Raw genomic sequence first — 17993 nt, 5'->3', positions numbered from 1 at the left:
CAAAGCCATTATTTCTCACTTCTATTTTGAGGAATTTCAGGTCCTCATTATAAAGAGCACAGAATTCAATTATGGTTCAACAGCTGTTTACAAATTTAGCTTTAAATCTCACTAACTGATTTGAATATAAAACTAGCGACCTTGGGATTTTTTACTGAAACACTTAAAATAAAAAGCTCACCAACTACTCCACAGGGAAACATTAGATGACCTATGTAAAGCTGCTGATGCAGGGACCAAAGTTCCCCTATCTAAGAAAACTGTAAGAAGCAAAACTAACAGTACTTGACGGAACACAACTTCGATATTGCGAGGAATTGAACCCCACTTGTGCACAGAGAGGTGCTACCATCTATGGACCCTGGCAGGTGAGTTTCCCATTGGAGGTGACACACAGCTCCTGCCATGACTGTCCACTGGCATACAGCAGCAGGACGCAAGGCGATGGAGCTCCTTTGCTAGACACTTCTCAAGCAGCTTTACCTGTTTCCTATCCTGCCAGGCTCCAGAATCGCAGCCAGGAGCGCGCAGGATGCTCTGGCACTCACACCTTGATGCCCACAGGCAAAATGGATGCACAGAGCACTCCTGGTCTGCAGTGTCTGTTCACACTCAGCGTACACTCCGCTGGAACAGCCCCGAAAGCTGCGTGGGGCCGAGCCCGCTCCGCTCCCCTCCCCACCCCACCACCAGCCCCAGGCGGGGTTCCGGAGGCCTCCGCCGCCTTTCGAGGGCGGGATGCCGGAGCAGACAACGCAGCCCGGCTGCCGGGTGGGAGCCTGGAGATGCCAAGCTGCGCACACCCGAGGAGGGTTTGGCCATAAGCGGAGCTCTCCTCGGGGCGAGGCAGGGCACGGAGCGTGGCCCGTCACCGGGAGAGGCTGCCGGAGGGCAGAGAGCGCCGCGGGCGCCCAGGGCTCAGGCGGGGATCCCAGCGCACCTCCCGCGCCCGGAGCGCAGTGGAGAGCGAGGAAACCCACCGGGGGTCGCACCCTCGGGGTCTCGGACCTACCGGGGCTCACACTCCCGGGCTCGCATCCCCGGCAGTGGCGGGACCCGCCCGAGGCCGCCCTCGCCCTCCTCAGCCCCGGCGCGCACAGGAGGGGACCTGGCGGGGAACCGGCGCCCGGCCCCGCCGGCCCGAGGCCGCCCCGGCCCCCCCGCCCCGTCCCCCGGCGTGGCAAGAGAAAGAGCGGAGAGACGGGAACCGGCGGCCGTACCAGCAGGAGGGTGTCCGGCCCGCGTCTCTGCTTTCTCTTTGGGAGGCGAAGACATTTTTACTGTGGCAGCTGCCCCGCTCCCGCACCGGCTACCCGCACCCAGACACGGCCCGGCGAACACGGCCCACGCCCGCCCTGTCAACGTGGCCGCCGGGGGGGCGGCGCCGCGCCGGGCGCCGGGCCCTGCCCCGGCCGGGCAGGCGGGGACGTGGCGCCTGCAACAGGCGGCGTCTGCCCTGCTGTGCCGTGCTGTGCCGTGCCGTGCCGTGCCGTGCTATGGCGTGAGGGCAGTGCACGCAGCTCCTACGGCCTGATCCGCCCTGCTGGTTTTATGTGCTGAGGGGAAACGGCGCAGGCAGTTAACGGCGTGGTTTTGAATCGTCTGCCCTTCTAATAGTACTTGTAATTAGTGACTAATTGGCAGTGCACGCCTTGCGCTTGGTTGTGTTCTGCCAAACCGCGTTGTGCGAAGCGGCATAAAGAGCTGTGCAGTTTTTGGAAGAGGTGGAGTTAATTTTCTTCGAGATTGCCGGTAGGGACCATATTTGGAATTGTGCTGGAAACCCTGTTAATAACTCGGAGCAATAAGTGCCCATCTTGCCTTTGCTTCAGACCTTACTGCCTTGCTGTTTCAAATTACAGACCTGATTCACATAGTTTTAAACATTTTTCAAACACTTGAGTTAGCTTTTCCAAGTCATGTGGAAAGGCACAGAGCATAATATCTGAATGAATTATATTTGCAGCAAGGTGTAAACCATGCAAGCCATTCTTATTTTCTTTTACAGTTTGAAATAAGAAAGTGAGTGCCCCAAAAGATGAGTGTATGATGTTTGAAAGTTGACCCTCCCTGCCTCCACAGTGGTATAGAAATATTTCATCACACATTTGTTATAGGGAAATTAGTGTAATAATATTTTATTTATTTGCTATCATTTTATGTAACAATCATATTATCATTGCAAAAATACATGTGATGTGTAAATCAAAATACATTTTGGGGTTTTTTTTGCAACAGTCAAAAATATATTCACGTCATGGCATCCTTAACAGCTTGAATGAACAGATGTAAAAATACTGTAACTAAGTTCTTACATTTTGCTGCTGGGTTATTTCAATTTCTTACACATGCAGCATGTTAGAGTCTGAGATTGTATTTTCAGCTCTGTCACCTTCCGTGTAGCCTAACACAAATTACTCCTATTTCCTTTCTAGTCTCTGTCAAAGTCTATCCAGATTATAATTTTTTTCTGGAGTAGTATTATGCGATTTTAATGCTTTTTTGTCTACTGTCCTCTGAATTTGAATTCATTTTCACTTTTTCTTGGTTTTCCCAGGTTTATTTGCCTTGGATTTCCCTATGCTGATTACCAAAGTTGATAGAAATTTTTGCCATCACAGATTTAATCTAAGGCAGCTGTTATAGAAATGAGATTAAAGAAAAATGTGCTATATTAAATTGAAACATCTGCAAGTTAATGATTTTTCTCTAAGAAAAATTTTAATAATTTCCTATTTAAGCACAAAGTTTTAGTACATGAAGGTGCACTGGGTGGAATTATTACATCAAAGTTGTGCTTTGGCTGTTCTTGCTACAGCCAGCAACATTTCTTTATGTTACGAGAATTCATGTTGCCATTAACACAAGTATTTGTGTGAAGGCTTGCTGTGGCTTTGCAGCTAAACTACAATGTCCACCCTGAATACTTTCTCAGAAACACAGGGCTGAAATTTCCTGAAAGCGCAGCTGTGGGTGAGGTTTGGAAGCTGGGATCTCAAGGCAAACCATAATAGTGCAGAAGGAGCAAGAACTGCAAGAGGGGAAGACAGATTGAAACAGAATGAAATGAGCGACAGGAGGACTTAGCCTTAGTGGACCAGGAGACAAGGTCAAAAAGTTGAGTAGGGGGTGCTGGAGGGGTAACATGAGAATTGTGAAGCAGGGTAAACACCGTGGCAGAAGGAAAGACATGTTTTCCTCAAACAATGAAGTAGGAGCTAGAGCTGGTTGAGTGAGATGAGGATGAGGACCCCAGGGAGGAGGGAAAGAGGACTGAAGGTAGGTCAGGCAGGAGCAAGCACGCGGAGCATCAGGCTTGTGGGAGGCAGAGGGGAGGATCTTTGCTGCTTTCCATGGTCTGGGGCTTCTCAGACCGACCTCTCTGTAGCTGTCAGTGCACATAATTACTGTTTTCCTCAAGAGACTGGGGACTGTGCCAATGCTAAGTTTCTATGCTTGCAGAAGAGTTATAGAGGTGTCGGTATGATACCATAGGATAGAATTTAATTTTCAGATATTGTTCTTAAATTGTTGCAAGAAAAGCAACAAGAGGACAAAAATCCAAAATTAAAACAAATGCATAAGTAAATAAATTGAGACTTGTAGAATCAAGCACCTAAACGAGGAGATGCCATAAAGTTTGTAAGTGGTACTTCTGTTTTGTGAAACAGTGTGATGGTTTCTTTGGCAAATGTAAGGCAACATGCATTTTTCCAGCTATGGTAGTGCCATAATATTAGTAACAATCACAGTATCAGAGAGTCATTAGGGATGGAAAAGACCCTGAAGATCATCAAGTCCGACCATCAACTTGGAAGTGTTCAAACGTGTGGATATGGCAATTGAGGACACAGTTTAATAGTTTGCCCTGAGCAGTCTGTTCCAGTCCTTTACAACCCCTTCCATGAAGACACTTTTCCTAATATCCAGTGTAAACCCCCACCCTGGCAGAACTTGAGGCCATTTCCTCTCATCCTGTTAGTTGTTACCTGGGAGAAGAGACTGGCACACACCTGGCTACAGCCTCCCTTCACAGGTACTTGTAGAGAGCAGTAAGGTCTGCCTCCTTTTCCCCAGGCTAAACAATGTCCTGCTCAATTATGCCAACGTACAAGAAACAGAGAGGCATTCTTAGTGACTGGCAGTGAAATGCCAGGATTTTTCACTCACTTAGTCATTTCCAGCAGGCCGGTTGTTTGTACCAGCACGCACAAATGGCAGCAACAGTGGGAAACTTCGTCGGAAAACAGGCAGAGTTTTTACAAAAAGCTGGCTGTGGAGTCACTTCCTTTGCCAATTCAGCCACGCCTGGTGCTGACACACTTTCCCCAGAGACTGTAGCAAAGTCAAGTCTCTACTGGAAAATGAGTGAATGACAGCATTACAGGGCACTGAAATGTAGTAGCACACTGAGGGAAGAGTAAATAAAACATGTTTAGGATATTTCATGTTTTGACGTGTTTTGAAGACTGCTGGATGTTTTAGAATATAAGTGTTTTTGTACAGGAATCCACCACTTACCTCTTCAGTTCATGGGTAAGAGCTGCTAATAGACATCTTAAATCCCTGTGACATTATCCAGCACAATCAAGAAAGAGAACCCTCCAGTTGCTACAAATTTTAACTGAAATAGAGAGCAGAAAGAAGCTATGTCTTTTGTGGTGATGGTGCAGGCAAAAAAAAAAAAAAAAAGCCAGCCAAAAATAGGAAAAAGTCCTTTACAAATTCCAAAGGCTAAGTTAAACAACCTGAAGAGAATAGTTAGGGAAGTTTGCAAAAGCATGTATGTAGCAGCTATTTTTAGTGGCAGTTGGGCATTCACAGCACTTTTGACAGTAATACCAGGTTCTTATTTTTTGTCCTTTATAGCCTAAAGTATGTTCAGTAAGCAGTCCTTTTTAAACATAAACAGTCTGTTGAACTATGATTAGGACACCATTTTTTGTCAGTTTTGAAAATGCTCACCAGTACTAAACAGATGGCTGTAGTTTTGGTGCTTTTGCTTGGGCCCTGCAGCAGAATTTTGTGTTCTTTCTGAAAATACTGCCACGCATAGAAAAGCAATTTTTGGGTTCAAGTCAATGGGAAATTATAATAGTGCAACCTAGGGTCACTCAGCATTTAAAAGGCAGCTAACTGCTTTGCCACACGACTTCTGTTGTCATTTCCAGCACACATATGCACATACATGCTGTAAATCTGGGAAGTACAATAATCTGCTCTGTTTGGCTACAGGGTATGCAAAAATCTCTCAGTGAACAGTGTTTTGCCCAAGCTATAGACAGACATCAAGTCAATGAAAACTATCAGCTGATTTTGATAATCCATCCAAGATAGTTTTGCCTCAAAGCAGTTAGTTGTTTTGAAATTTTGTTTTATTGCAACAATATGTTTTAAAATTTTGCTATTTTTAAACCTGAAAAACCATGGGGAAATAAAATAATTTTCTCTTTTATCTTCTTATTTTTCTTTTTTTTCCCCCTACTAGTTCATAAAAATATCAGTTATCCATAGAGTTCCAATCCTTTGTGACATTTTTAGGGTGCCTTAATTTCTGAGAAATTATAAAACAAACTTGAAGGTTTACTTAGAAATTTGATCCTTCACTTTGACTTTCTGAGTTTGCAGATCTTTATTTGTATATGTTGCCGCCCACTACTTAAGAGAATGGGCTTAGTTTGATGCAGCCGGTTGGGAAAATTCCTTGTTTTTTTACCTATGTGGAAATATGTAAAGCCTTTAGCAAAAGCCAAATAATGCCATTTCAGTTCTGTCTCACTTTTATGCCAGCCTGAGAAAAGGGTGCTGGGTTTAGGATTGTGCTTTGTTAGGAAATTTTCAGAGTTGTGTGGGATGCACCCAAAAAGGTGATTTTATTTTAATGTGCAGACTTGGGAAAATAATTTGTGTAAGTGAATAAGCAAATAAATTTGGAGCAAGGAGTAATTTGCTTTAGTAATGATTTTCTACCCTTACCAATTGTCATTGCATTGACTCATTAAAGTCACTTGGGTTGCAGTGTTTGCTGGTTTCTCTGTATCTGGATGATCTGATTAATTCCATTTTGTTACTCTAACTGTACTCTTATTCTGACAAGGAACTCAAATTTATTTGCTTTTTTGATTTACTAATTCAATTTTCCAGGAAAACCTATATAATTAATTTTTTTTCTTTAGGGTTTGAATAAGTTTCCATTGGGTCAAACATAAATTTGTTGAGTGTTAAAAGTTTCTGAATTGAATCACAATGTAATTGTAAGACTCAAATGCTCTTTTTTCTTAGCGTTTTATTAGATTTCCTTGGACATATTTCTGATAAAAAGTATGCTATGGGTCTTTCTCATGAGAAAGGTAGAATGATGATGTTTTCAGAAAGAAATGTTGCAATCTTACATCACCACTCTTATATTATATTGTCATGAAGTTCAGACTTCTAAGCTGTTATCAAATATTAAATCAGCATGAAAAGCAATTTCTCAGTATGATGGATTACTACTGAGATATGAATCAAATTCAGGAGACTTGTAGCAAATTAAGAAATTGTTCTGTATGCCTTTTTCAGAAAAACAGTCTGTTACTCTGCTAATATCGATCTTAGCTATGACTGGTTTTTACATTTGCTTCTCCCCACTCTACAATATTATTTTAACCGTTAAGTTTTAGACATGGTGCATGCTAGAGTGACACAATTTGTTGTAGGTTTCTTTTCTTTCAAGAACAGGTTGCTGGTTGCCATACAGCTGAAGTAAAAATTTATATTGAGTTCACATGAGAATCCTGCCTTTAAGGAATACCCCAATGGAAACTGCTATCACCATACATCCTCACATTAAGCTAAAATTTATTGCTTTTCATTGAATGAAAATAAAATTATATAAAAATGGCTTTACCGCTATATACTGAAAGGAAAATAAGGAGAATAAATGTGTGTGTGTTTCCAGAGTCTTTGCCTTGCAAAATATTAATTCTTCCTCCAATGCAGTGCACTGCAGTTCTGCTTTAAAATGCTACTCATGGTGATACTGCCATAGAAGTATTCTGATATGGAAGATTACCAAAGCAATTTATAGATTCAATGGAAGAAAGGTAGAAAGGGGGAAGGAGGAAGAAGGAAGAAGAAAGAGAGCGGGGAAGAGAAAAAAAGAAGGAAAGTAGGGAGGAATATGTCTCTTCAACAGAGAAAGTAAATTTCATCTTTTGGAGGTTTTTTATCCAAAAAGACCAATGTTCTGTGTAAAGGCCCTAATTTCCTTTATCCACTGCCTTAGAATGGATAAGCAGAAGTACAGAAAATTAAGTTGCCAAGACAGAACTAGTGGCGGAGATGAAAACAGAAGGCTCTGCCAGTGCCCCTTGGGGCACGGTTCTCTCTCGATTGTCTCATTAATCTGGGACTTACTGAAGAAACAGTGTATTTTATCATGATAGAAAATGGGCTCATCAGTGCTGCCCACTTAGAGAGGTCTTGTTGTTCTAGCTCTGTAGAAGACAAGGCCTCCCTCCGCTTGAGATAAATGTGCAAAACCTCTTGCAATTATGGACTACCATCACAGCCTCAGGATCAGTGTGAGTGGGGGCTGTGATTGCTCCTGGGAGTTACTGGTGTTCATACCAAATGAGACTCAAGAGAATTAGATTTTGCACTCAGCAAGTGAGTCTTACCCACTCCTCTCTTCCTTTCTTTGCCATCCCATTCTCTCTTACTGATTTGTACCTGTGCAAGCTGTGCTTTTTCAAAAAAGGAAGGAATTAGTGTTGGCTCAAAAGTGAAAATGAAAAAAGTCAAGCTGATTTAACTTCTTAGTGTTTACAAACACGTTGGATTTGGTGGGGGTTTTTTCTACTTTTTTTTCTGAAAACGGTTATCATCTATGTGAGGGTTTTGTGGTTGTGATGGAAACTAAGAACCTGACTAACAACAAGCCTTGCAGTAAGCACTTAGTACAGAACTGATGGTTGCTTACTGTCCATATTTCATATTTAAAGTCAGATAACATGGAAAATAACATCAAATTTAATTGATTTCGGTATCTTCAGGTTCTTTCTAATTTTTCACAAAAGCTTTGTTGGCTTGAGGGGGAGTTTTGTATGTACACAAGTAAGTTGCCTTTAGCTTCTAGGAAATAACTTCTTAAGTTGTAGTTTGACTGCTGCAGGTGCTAAAGAGCACAACCTCATCATAGGTCAGCACCTTTCAGTACCTGACAGTGTGGTGTCTTTTAGCTTAGATACAACCACTCCTAAGGCAGGAGTGAAGTTGGTACTCAGCTTCCCCCAGCACCAGTACCTGACACAGGCTTTGCCTGGCTCTGCATTATCCTTCTCATGCATCCAGACCTATTCCAAACGACACTTTTTCTTCTGGAAGAGCCTTAGTGCCTTGGTTTCAGACCTAAGATTTCTGTTAACTTTGCAACAAACATATCAGTTGCAAAGTTCTGGTCTTTACACTCTGCATTATTTATTTATGTTCCTTCCAGAGAATGTTAAGTAATATGCAACAAGAAATTATATATTGTGGTGTATATTTAGTCCAAATGTGTCTTTGTCTAGAGTAATGTAGTCATTTTTTAATCTTTGAACTGATCTGAACACATACCTCAATTGTAAATGTGCCCAATAATTTTCCTTTAGAAACACTACTTTATGTTTCAGAGAGAACTAATTGCTAAACAGCAAAATCCCTTTTCAGTTGAATTCTAGATGCCAGATTTCCAACCATAATTCTTCACTCTTATTAGAAGGAGTCTTGGTGTGTCAACATTCTTATTGATGTTTTCTGCTGAATGCTTTGTTATAAACTGAACATAATTAAATGTAAGTAGACTGGTATTTCATCACAGCTCAAGGGTATAAGGCAAACACATTTTTTCTCCTGTTATCTCTCCAGTCCTCTTTCTTCTTACATGAAAAGAATGCAAAGTATCAGCATTCTTTAAGTTTGGGAAGTTTTATGACCTCTCCTTAGGAAGCTGCAGCATTTGAACAGTGGTGGAAGGGCTGTTTTGCTTTTCAGTTGTGTCTCAGAATTGTCAGTTTTAATGAGTATATTTTCAAAGTACTTGCTGGCTGACAGATAAAGGTTATAAGATGTTTTTAGAGTATGTATCTATATTTTATTTTTTCTTTGCACAAATATTCAGCTTGTTTAGCAGTTTTCATTTTTTCCTGCTGTCCAGATTACATAATTTAAATTCTTCTTTATTTTTCTTTATTTTTTGTTGTTGCTAATATTACAATTTTTTATACTTTCCACAGAAATCTAGTTTTATGTTCACCAATTAACCTGTGTTAAGAATTTATCAAAATATCATTGGAATGTTTTTCATGCTTGTGCTGTGTCAGTTGGGGATGGTGGTGATTCTCATCATAACTGCCCTTATGGTCCTGTGTTTTGGATTTGTGAGCAAAGCAGTGTTAACAGTGTTTGGGCTGTTGCTGAGCAGTGCTTGCACAGCATCGAGGCTTTTCTATTTCCCACTCTGTGCCCCTCAGTAAGAGGGAGAAACCGGGTGTGTGGGTGCCTGGCTGTTGGCCCAGGTCATCCCACCAGAGTGCAGACTGTGGGAAGCTGAGTCCCAGCTTCACCGTGTCTTGGGTGACTCTTGCCAAAGTCACCTTTGCAGCTTTACTGCTTGTGCCAAAGATGATCGCCCTGTCAGCTACTGAAAGGCACTGACCTACGATGAGCCTGTGCTCATGGCAGCTCTTTAGCACCTGTAACAGTCAACCCTACAGTCCTAAGTGGCTTCCAGGAAAATTTGTTCCCTAACTTCTCCATACAGGGCTGGATGGCTTGTTTTCTCTGGATCTTCCTTCTTGAAGAAGGGTGTGAAATTTACTTTCTTCTGTCTTCAGAAACCTATTTGTGATTGCCATGCCCTCTCAAAAATGATGAACTTGCAATGGCAGCAGACCTCTGTCCCAGCACTATGGAATGCACCCCATCAAGTCTCATATGCTGGCTTAAGTGATTCCTAGCCCTGCTAGTTACCCTTTGCCATGAGTAAAGTTGCATGGACTATTATTAAGTTCCTGGCGTACCTGAGAGAAGAACATGTCAGTAAAAACTGAAGCAAAAAGGACATAAAGTACCTCACCTTCTCTATATGCTTTGTTAGTGCCTGCCACCACATTTTTGTGTAGTACTGTTCTTTCTTCCCTCCCTTTCCAGCTAAAACCTGAGGACAATTAGATGCCAGAAGCTTTCCACTTCCCATTTCATTGCCTGTAGTGCACTGAGATGAATTACCAGAGGCAGTACCAGCCACCAGGCAACACACTGACATTGCTTTCTTGAAGAAATACTGTCCCTGGATCTTGAATCCCAGCAAATTTGGAATAATGATGTTGGTCTGGTAATAGCTGAACTACCAATTTGGTGTTGCAATTTGCAAGCCATGTTACAAGGCCATGGGGAAAAATGTCTGATACTGGCGGGTCAAGGAAAATGTGTATCAACAAGCACATTGAGGGTCACCACCATCATTTATGGACACTGTGCAAGGGTAAGATGTGGGCTGAATGGATCATTCTGAATTCATCACATTCTACTGTCAATATCTGTGCTAGAGGACTAAAGGGTCCTATAGTCCTCTTTTCAGAGACCTCATTTATTATTTTTTATAGGCCATTTCTTTCCAATTCTACTGATTTTAAATTCTTGGCTGTTACAGTATTCCAGGTTCCCCCTGAAGGACAAGTCTGCTAGAAATACTGTCCCTTAGGGTCATCCTGAAACAGCCTCAAGTTTATACAGGTTACCTGGGGAAGTTCTGCCTCCCCAAACTACCTAATCCTTCTGTCCAAAGGTTAGTGCTTCTTCCTTGCCCTTATCATCTACTCCTTATCATCCTGCTTCCCCTCTTCCATGGCACAAACTTATCTTGGTTTCCAAAGCTGTGTCTAACACAGGTTTGAGAGTTTATAACCCTAAAAGACAGTGCTCTGCACTGAAACTGAGCTGCCCTTCTTCTGTCATTAGCAGCAGCCCTAAGTCATGTTCATGCTACCATCCCCTGTACATCAGTTAATTCCTGTTTAAAGTCAATTGCAGGTTCAAAATGCAGTCTTCAAAACAGTCTAATAGGCATGCCGCTGCTTCTGTAATACTTGTTGTTGCCTCTAGCCTCTCCTTTCTCCTCTGTTGCTATGTTTCCAGTGCAACAATGAAAATAGTTCCGTGTGGTCCTCTTTCAAATGCCTTTACAGAAGATTAGCCAGTCTCCCATGTTGCTACTAGTTCCAAACACCTGATGAAAATCCCTTCACTAACAGGTTGTTTAGGAAGAAATGCCCTGTTTCTTTGCCCTTCTCAGCCCCATATGTCAGTTAAATGCATGCTGTTTTGCATGCTTCTGCTCTTGGATTTTGGAGACAATCCTGGAACAAGGCTCTGCTGCATCAAACTCACCTTCAGCAAATGAAACATATATGATAATATAGATACTTTTTAGTCTCATGGGAATTTGTCATATCTCATGACTCCCAAGTCTAAGGAAAATTAAAAACCCAATATTAAAAATACCAAACAAAAAATCTCACACAATCCCCAAATGCTTGCACTCTGTCTCTTGGAAGTGGTTTTTATGGCCTGTTGCTCATACTCCTTGTCCCACATGGATATTTCTGCTGTCTCTTCAGCTCTGCAAATGCTGAGAATCCAGCAAAGATAACCTATGCCTGGGGAGGCTTCATCTGTTTCTGCAGTGGCTTTGGAGTGCTGTGGCAATGTCTCAGAAGTGCTGTGTGAGAGCCTGCATGCTGCACTGACCACAGTTAGCCACAGCATGGACCTGAAATGAATCAAACCCTGTGCTACAAATATGTGTCAGCTGGGGAAACTCTTCACACATCCCATGTCTGACTTATTCTGTGACTTGCCTGAGCTCAGTTGCGTCAGGGATTATATCTGACAGACAGATGTGGCATACTCCATTGTTATGTTTGTATAAAACATGGACAAAGCCTTAGGTGAAATGAAACTTCCTTATTAAAATGGTAATATACACTGACTTCCAGAAGTTTTTTCAGTTTTGGTCAGGTAGGAAGAGATGTGCATCATCTGGTTATAAACTTATTAACAGTTTACTAATACTCAAGCCAATGAGCCAACTATGTCTGGTTTGCCAGAAAGAAAGCAGCATTATCACAGAGACATGGGAAATTAATACTCAAGAAAAAGGTCCAAAGTGAAGGAGCACTTTTCATTTAGGAAGTTAAAGTTAAAAATGTTGTGGGAAGATGTGAGGAAATCACTGAGGTTAAAAAGATAATGGCATGGAAGTTCTAGGGAAATATGCAGTTGCTACTCCCTGTATGGAATGCAGTCAGCGTGTCCAACCTCCCCCACACAATGCAGTCCAAGGGGGACTAAACAGATGACGGAGCAGAGTGAAGCCACCATGACCAGGCTCTGCCAAAACCCTTGCAGAGGAGAGAACTCAGTGGTACTTTCCAGCTGATAAACCAAGCAGCTGAAAACCAAGGGAGCTAAAGGAAGATGTCCTGCTGTTGCATCAGCAACAGCGCCAAAACTTTGGACTGACCCATGTCCCCTTCCCAAGGTTATCCTGAGATACCCAGCCCCAAATATGACCACGTGGTCATACTTACTTACTAGTCATAATAGGAAGATGTATGACTAAAGTCACCCAAATTCCACCTAAATGTAAAGATATAGTGTAAAATATAAGAGAGGGAAGTGGGGAAGACTCCAGCTGGAATCAGTTGAAGGGATGAACTTGTCTTCTCCCCCACAGAGATGCCTTTCTGGTAAAGAACTGTGTTCTCTGCATGCTGAATTATCATCTTCAGCCAGCTTTTACTGGGGATTAGAGTGTCTTGGTATATTGGTTTGAATTACTATATAGCATTGAGTATATATTTGCAGTCAGGTACTATCACCAGCAATTTTAGAACCTTAAACTCTCACAATTTCATTTATGAAGAGTTTTATTCTGTAAACTGTTAATGTGAGTATTTCAAGGGTTCTGGCAGTCACTGGGAGTGGGTAAAGGTGTGGAGACTCAAGAGGGGTTTCTCTGCTTGGTGTGTGACCCTGAACAAGTCAGTCTCTGATCTAGTGAACTGCTCACTGAAGGGAACCCCTAAAGGGATGCTGGCAGGCTGGTTGGGCACAAGAGTCTCAGCATTCCTGGGTCTTGGCTTTCCTTGACTAATCAAACACAAAGGGTTTGGGTAAATCTCTCTTTTTCATCTGGTAGAAAAGAAATTTGATCCTTAAAATGTGTTTAAGTCAACATGTTATGAAAGGTAACATTCTTTCCTGAGCCAAGATCCCCTTCCATGACCTCAGCCTGAGGATGTTTTCAGATTTTTCAAGACTGAATCCTCTCTCAAGAAGATGTGAATTTCTAGTCTCAACTGCCTCATAATGGGTGAGAAGAAACTTTAGAGCCAACATAAATAACGACTAAAGATCTTCATGCATTTTCTGTTTCCTTTTAGCACTTAGACATCAGAAAATTCTGCAAGCACCTATTTTAAATTCTGTAAGCAAACATTTTTTTGTCTTTAGTTTAGGCTTCAGTTAAGGGTGATTTCAAGGTAAATAGCTAATGACTTGATCCCATAGGTGCAGCTAACCTTAGAACCAGTTTAGTGTAATATCCTTGCAATACCCAGCAGCCTGTACTTTTTTTTTGCCATTTTAGAGCTTGTCAGATGGGGATTTAAGTGGAAGAAACATTGCCTGGTGACTTCAGCTAGTCAGAAAAGCACCAGAATAATGGAGGAGAATATTTAACCTACGAATTCTGCCAGTTTTGGTGTCAAAGCATTTCCTAATACTGAATGAAAAGATTTTTTAAAATGTCGAGTGTCATAAAGCGAAAGGCATGCAGCCCTGGGAGAAGCAGTAGGAAAATGGTCTGTTATAAATATTTGAACTCTTGCTGAGTTATCTTTTCTCCTTTGTCCTCCCTGGTATAGCTAAAACTAACATCTCTATTCAACTTAAAGAACCAGGTCAATCAACTATTGAACACAGAGTGTTTGTCACCTAGGGAAATGAATAATTAATGCAGCCTCACTAATCTGATATCAAAGGGAAGGAAATGTAATAGCAAATAGGCCTATGTGTAAGGGGGGGAAAAAGGAAAAAGCAACATTCTATCAGCTCTGCTCAAGTGATTCGCACACATGAACCTGAGCTGAGGATGCAAACTGAAATGCTGAGTGAAAAGAGGCTGACTGAAAAACCAGAATAATTTCTTTTGCTGGGAAGAAAAGTGAGATGAAGGAAGAAAAGGTTTCTCAGCCTGTTCAAAAGAAAGCAAGGAAAGTATTTTCAGCTGGAGATTTTGGACTTAGAGATGAAATCACTGCTGCTAAGCTTGGCTATTCTCTAAGGTAATGAAAGATTCAGCCTGCTTGTATTTCTGTAACTTCTTCAGTATATCCTGCCTCTGAATGTAACTTAACCAAATTGAGAGATATAAATCCATTTCATTTTCTATTCAGTGTCAGAATATTTCTTTTTAATGGTTCTTTTTCTATTAAAAGGTAAGAATGTATTGGGGGGATGGGGGAGAATATTCTGAAGATATTCCTAGAAGCTTGGTTAAATTTTTGAAAAGCGATGCTGTAGTCCAAATGTTCAAAATTGTACAATTCACAGAGAAAGTGTGGAAAAAGAAGGGTAAAAAAGGAAACAGGAGCTGGTGAACAGGAAGTTTCACCACAAGAACATTTCTTGAGATTGTTGAGGTCCCCAGAAGCTGCAGTGAAATTTATGCAAGTTTCTGTTTTCTGAAACAGCTGAAAAGCTGAGCTTCCAATCAGAAGTGTGGAAAGGATGGGGAACTCAGAGTACAGTGGGAAGAATACTCTAGGGGAGTGAATATATTTTTTTCTCATCTTGCTGTGTATATTTTAAAGCCTTTTCTCCATGAGAAAGTTGCACCAGTCTGTTTAGGTGTGCAGTTTTAAATAAATATGATAGACATTCCTAATTAAGCTGAAACCATTTTCTCTCTTTAATTCAGGACAATGAAAAACTTGCATAAGCTGTATAGAGTAAGAAGGTCTACACAAGAACCTACATTTATTAAACAAGGTTGGTTTAAAACCTGGTTTAAATTGAATTAATGTATTTTTCTGTTGTGAGGAAGGCTTCCTGCATGTGTATTGTCCCCATCAGAGGCCAACCTGCTACAAGTATTTCACAGCTGTTGAGAGACAACTGAGGATTCACCATTATTCAGAGAAGTACTTTGAAAAAGAAGCTGGAAATAATAAAATTTGTCTGTCTCATAAAACAATGACAACAAAAAGAAGTCAAATACCAGCACCTCAAACAAACAGGAAATTCCAAATACAGCACAAAATTGGATGACAAAGTCAGAAACAAAATATATTGAAAGACAGAAGGGCCTGTTCACCAAACAGCTTTAAGGAAAGCAGGATCATTCATAGAGTCAGAGGAGCATCACATTTAGCTTGGTGAAGGAACCAGCTGACAAATTCAGAGAATCCAAATCATGTCATATTTAACTCTCAGAAAGGTGACAGAAGAGTTGGTGACACATCTTTGTTTTTAACAGGCTGAAGCTAAGTCAGAAAGGCTGCTGTGTTTGCACGTCGTAGGCAAAGGGCACACACAAAGTCACGTTCGTCCCTGCTCTGTTCAGCACAGAAGAGAACTGCAATCTGGACTTAAAAAAGATCACTGTTGCATTCTGCTGCAAGGTGGTGGACCATAGGAAATCTGTTATGAGGGAAGGAAACTGAACTCCTTTCTCAAAAGGTTGATATGGAGATTTTCTCCAGTGGTTCGTATATCTTTGTGAATGCATAGTAAGCAGTAAAAGGGAGTCTGGGTAGTAGACAGACTGCTCAGATCCAGGAAATAAAGCAAAATACAGAATTTGAGGAGAAATAAATTACAAATTTTGCAGTATTTTTAAGGAAAAATTTTCTCCTTTTACAACCATCTGTATGTTGCAATGAGGTGACCATGAGAGAATTATGAAAAGATAAAGTATATGAGATTCTTTCAATAACACAGAGTGGCAGTGAAGGGAGAAAAGCAATTCTGGTAATAAATGTAAGCTATGGAAAGAAAGAAGGCATAGCTGAGAAATAAGAGAATCCATGGACTAAAAATACCTAGTGGTAGTAGTAGGAGACCATTACATGGCTGACTGCAGACTAATTGCATTTGTTCAGTCATTGTGAAAATGGATACAGATGGGATGCACAAGTTTGGAAATATCTTACTGCTAAAGAGAAAATAAAGCACATGTTACGTGATAAGCCATTACCTAAGATGATGTTGGAGAGAACTCAGAAGATCATATGACTAAAGTATTCTTTTCTGCTTTAGCAGCTCTTTTAATTAAATTTACTAGTTCTTTTTTCCCAACAAAAAGAAATGGAGGATGGTGATTGGGTGAGAAAAAGGAGGCCAATCTTAACTAGTGAAATAGGATTTTTTAGTCTGCCACTAAGTAAAGCTTCCTTGCTTGAAACTGAACTTAGTTTTGTTCAAGTGCTAGAATTGGTTGTAGAGATTCAGTGTCTCAATGAATGTTTTGCATTTTCTTCACTGCTGTGGTGATGCAAGTTCTTAGTGGGATGCCATTGGAGGCACAGTCCAGATTTTATGAGCTTTTTCTAAGTAGAAACAGCTGGGGATGCAGCTGATATTAAACTTAACAATTCCTCAGAGTTCTGAATACATTCCAGATTAAAAAGGAGAAAAAGAAAAGCCCTATCTATCTTTTGTATCTGATTTTTGTATACTGATAATACAGCTAGTGGCAACTGAAACTCACAGCTGTTACTCCTGACTGCTCTGATTTTATTAAATGGTTCCTGGAAAGTTATTTTGAGTCCCAGCAAATTTTGTATTGGTCAGAGGGAAAGCATAAAGTATAAAAACTCTGTCTCCAGCTGCATAAACAATACAGTGGAGTCTTAGTTGTCAAATTAATAGAGATGGCTGATGTAAGCCAGGGAGGAAATCTGCCTTGCCAGTTAGTGTCTGTCCATCATGTCCCGCAGTTCAGGCAGATTTGCCACTCAGAGCCACCAGGCAGCCTTTGGGCCAGCTGGCTGGCGCATCCTTCTCTGCAGCTGGGGAGGGACACGTGGCACCCTTCTCTGGAGCAATCCTGAGCGGTACAGGGCGCTGTGTTCCTCCGAGCAGGGTGACTGAGACATTTAGCGAGAGCCTCTCAGAGAGCTCCTTCACTCTTCATCACTGCACCGCAGGTAGATCAGCTTTACTGCAAGCACTTTTCACTTTATTTGTCTCTTAAAACACCCTGACACAAAACTGGTACATAGTTTTGTGTTTTCTTTTTTTTTTTTTTTTTCAAAATTCTTTGAGGCTGTTGGATAAAAGCAGAAAGAAAATGCAAAAGATATTTTGTGAATAGATTTAAGTCGGAAGATTAAAATACTCTGTGTGATGAGCAATTCTGAGGTATTTATGGTACTTCTTTAGGCTCTCTCAATTACCCAAATAAAGAGGAAGTGTAAGCCCTTGAGCTCTGGTAATTTAGCACAAATTTTCGTTCATTTTGACTAAATTGCTACAAACTTACACAAGCCACATTAAGTCTGAAGAGCAGGAAACAGCAGCAGGAAGGACCTGTCAGAGAAGACCTTATGGCCTTCGAAAAAAATCCTAGAAAACTGTAGAAAAGATTAAAATTGCACCACAGAAACTCAGAAAATTGAATTGCCAGAGGGAAAAAGAGCTTGTGAGGAAGAGAACAATAGGGAGGGGAGACTGAGCCAGTGATAGTAGATTCAATGTTATTTAGAAGAAAGAGGAGGTCAGGCAGAGCAGTATACACCAAAGAATTGTGTCTGGAACTTCACAAATCAGAAGGAAGAGCACACATACTTACTAGCTATAATCCACTTTTTTTCACATTTAGCTGACAGCAACAGGGAAGACTGAAAAAGCACTCCTGTGGGTACATAACTAAGAAAGTTTAGAGAGTATTGCTATTCACTCTG

General features: G+C 41.3%; 1 protein-coding gene across 1 annotated transcript in view; it reads right to left on the bottom strand.

Annotated features, from left to right (window-relative positions):
- The window catches only part of DAP (death associated protein), a 52815-nt gene extending 51412 nt beyond the window's left edge, over positions 1–1403 (bottom strand). The window contains exon 1 of the mRNA XM_058801983.1: positions 1221–1403. Within this exon, the coding sequence (XP_058657966.1) occupies positions 1221–1275 (55 nt within the window). The 5' untranslated portion in view covers positions 1276–1403. The remainder of the gene's footprint in view (positions 1–1220) is intronic.
- Positions 1404–17993: the final 16590 nt, after the last annotated feature.

Source organism: Ammospiza caudacuta, chromosome 1 (assembly GCF_027887145.1).
Source record: "Ammospiza caudacuta isolate bAmmCau1 chromosome 1, bAmmCau1.pri, whole genome shotgun sequence".
Taxonomy (NCBI): Eukaryota; Metazoa; Chordata; class Aves; order Passeriformes; family Passerellidae; genus Ammospiza; species Ammospiza caudacuta.
This window is presented reverse-complemented; position numbering and strand designations above follow the sequence as displayed.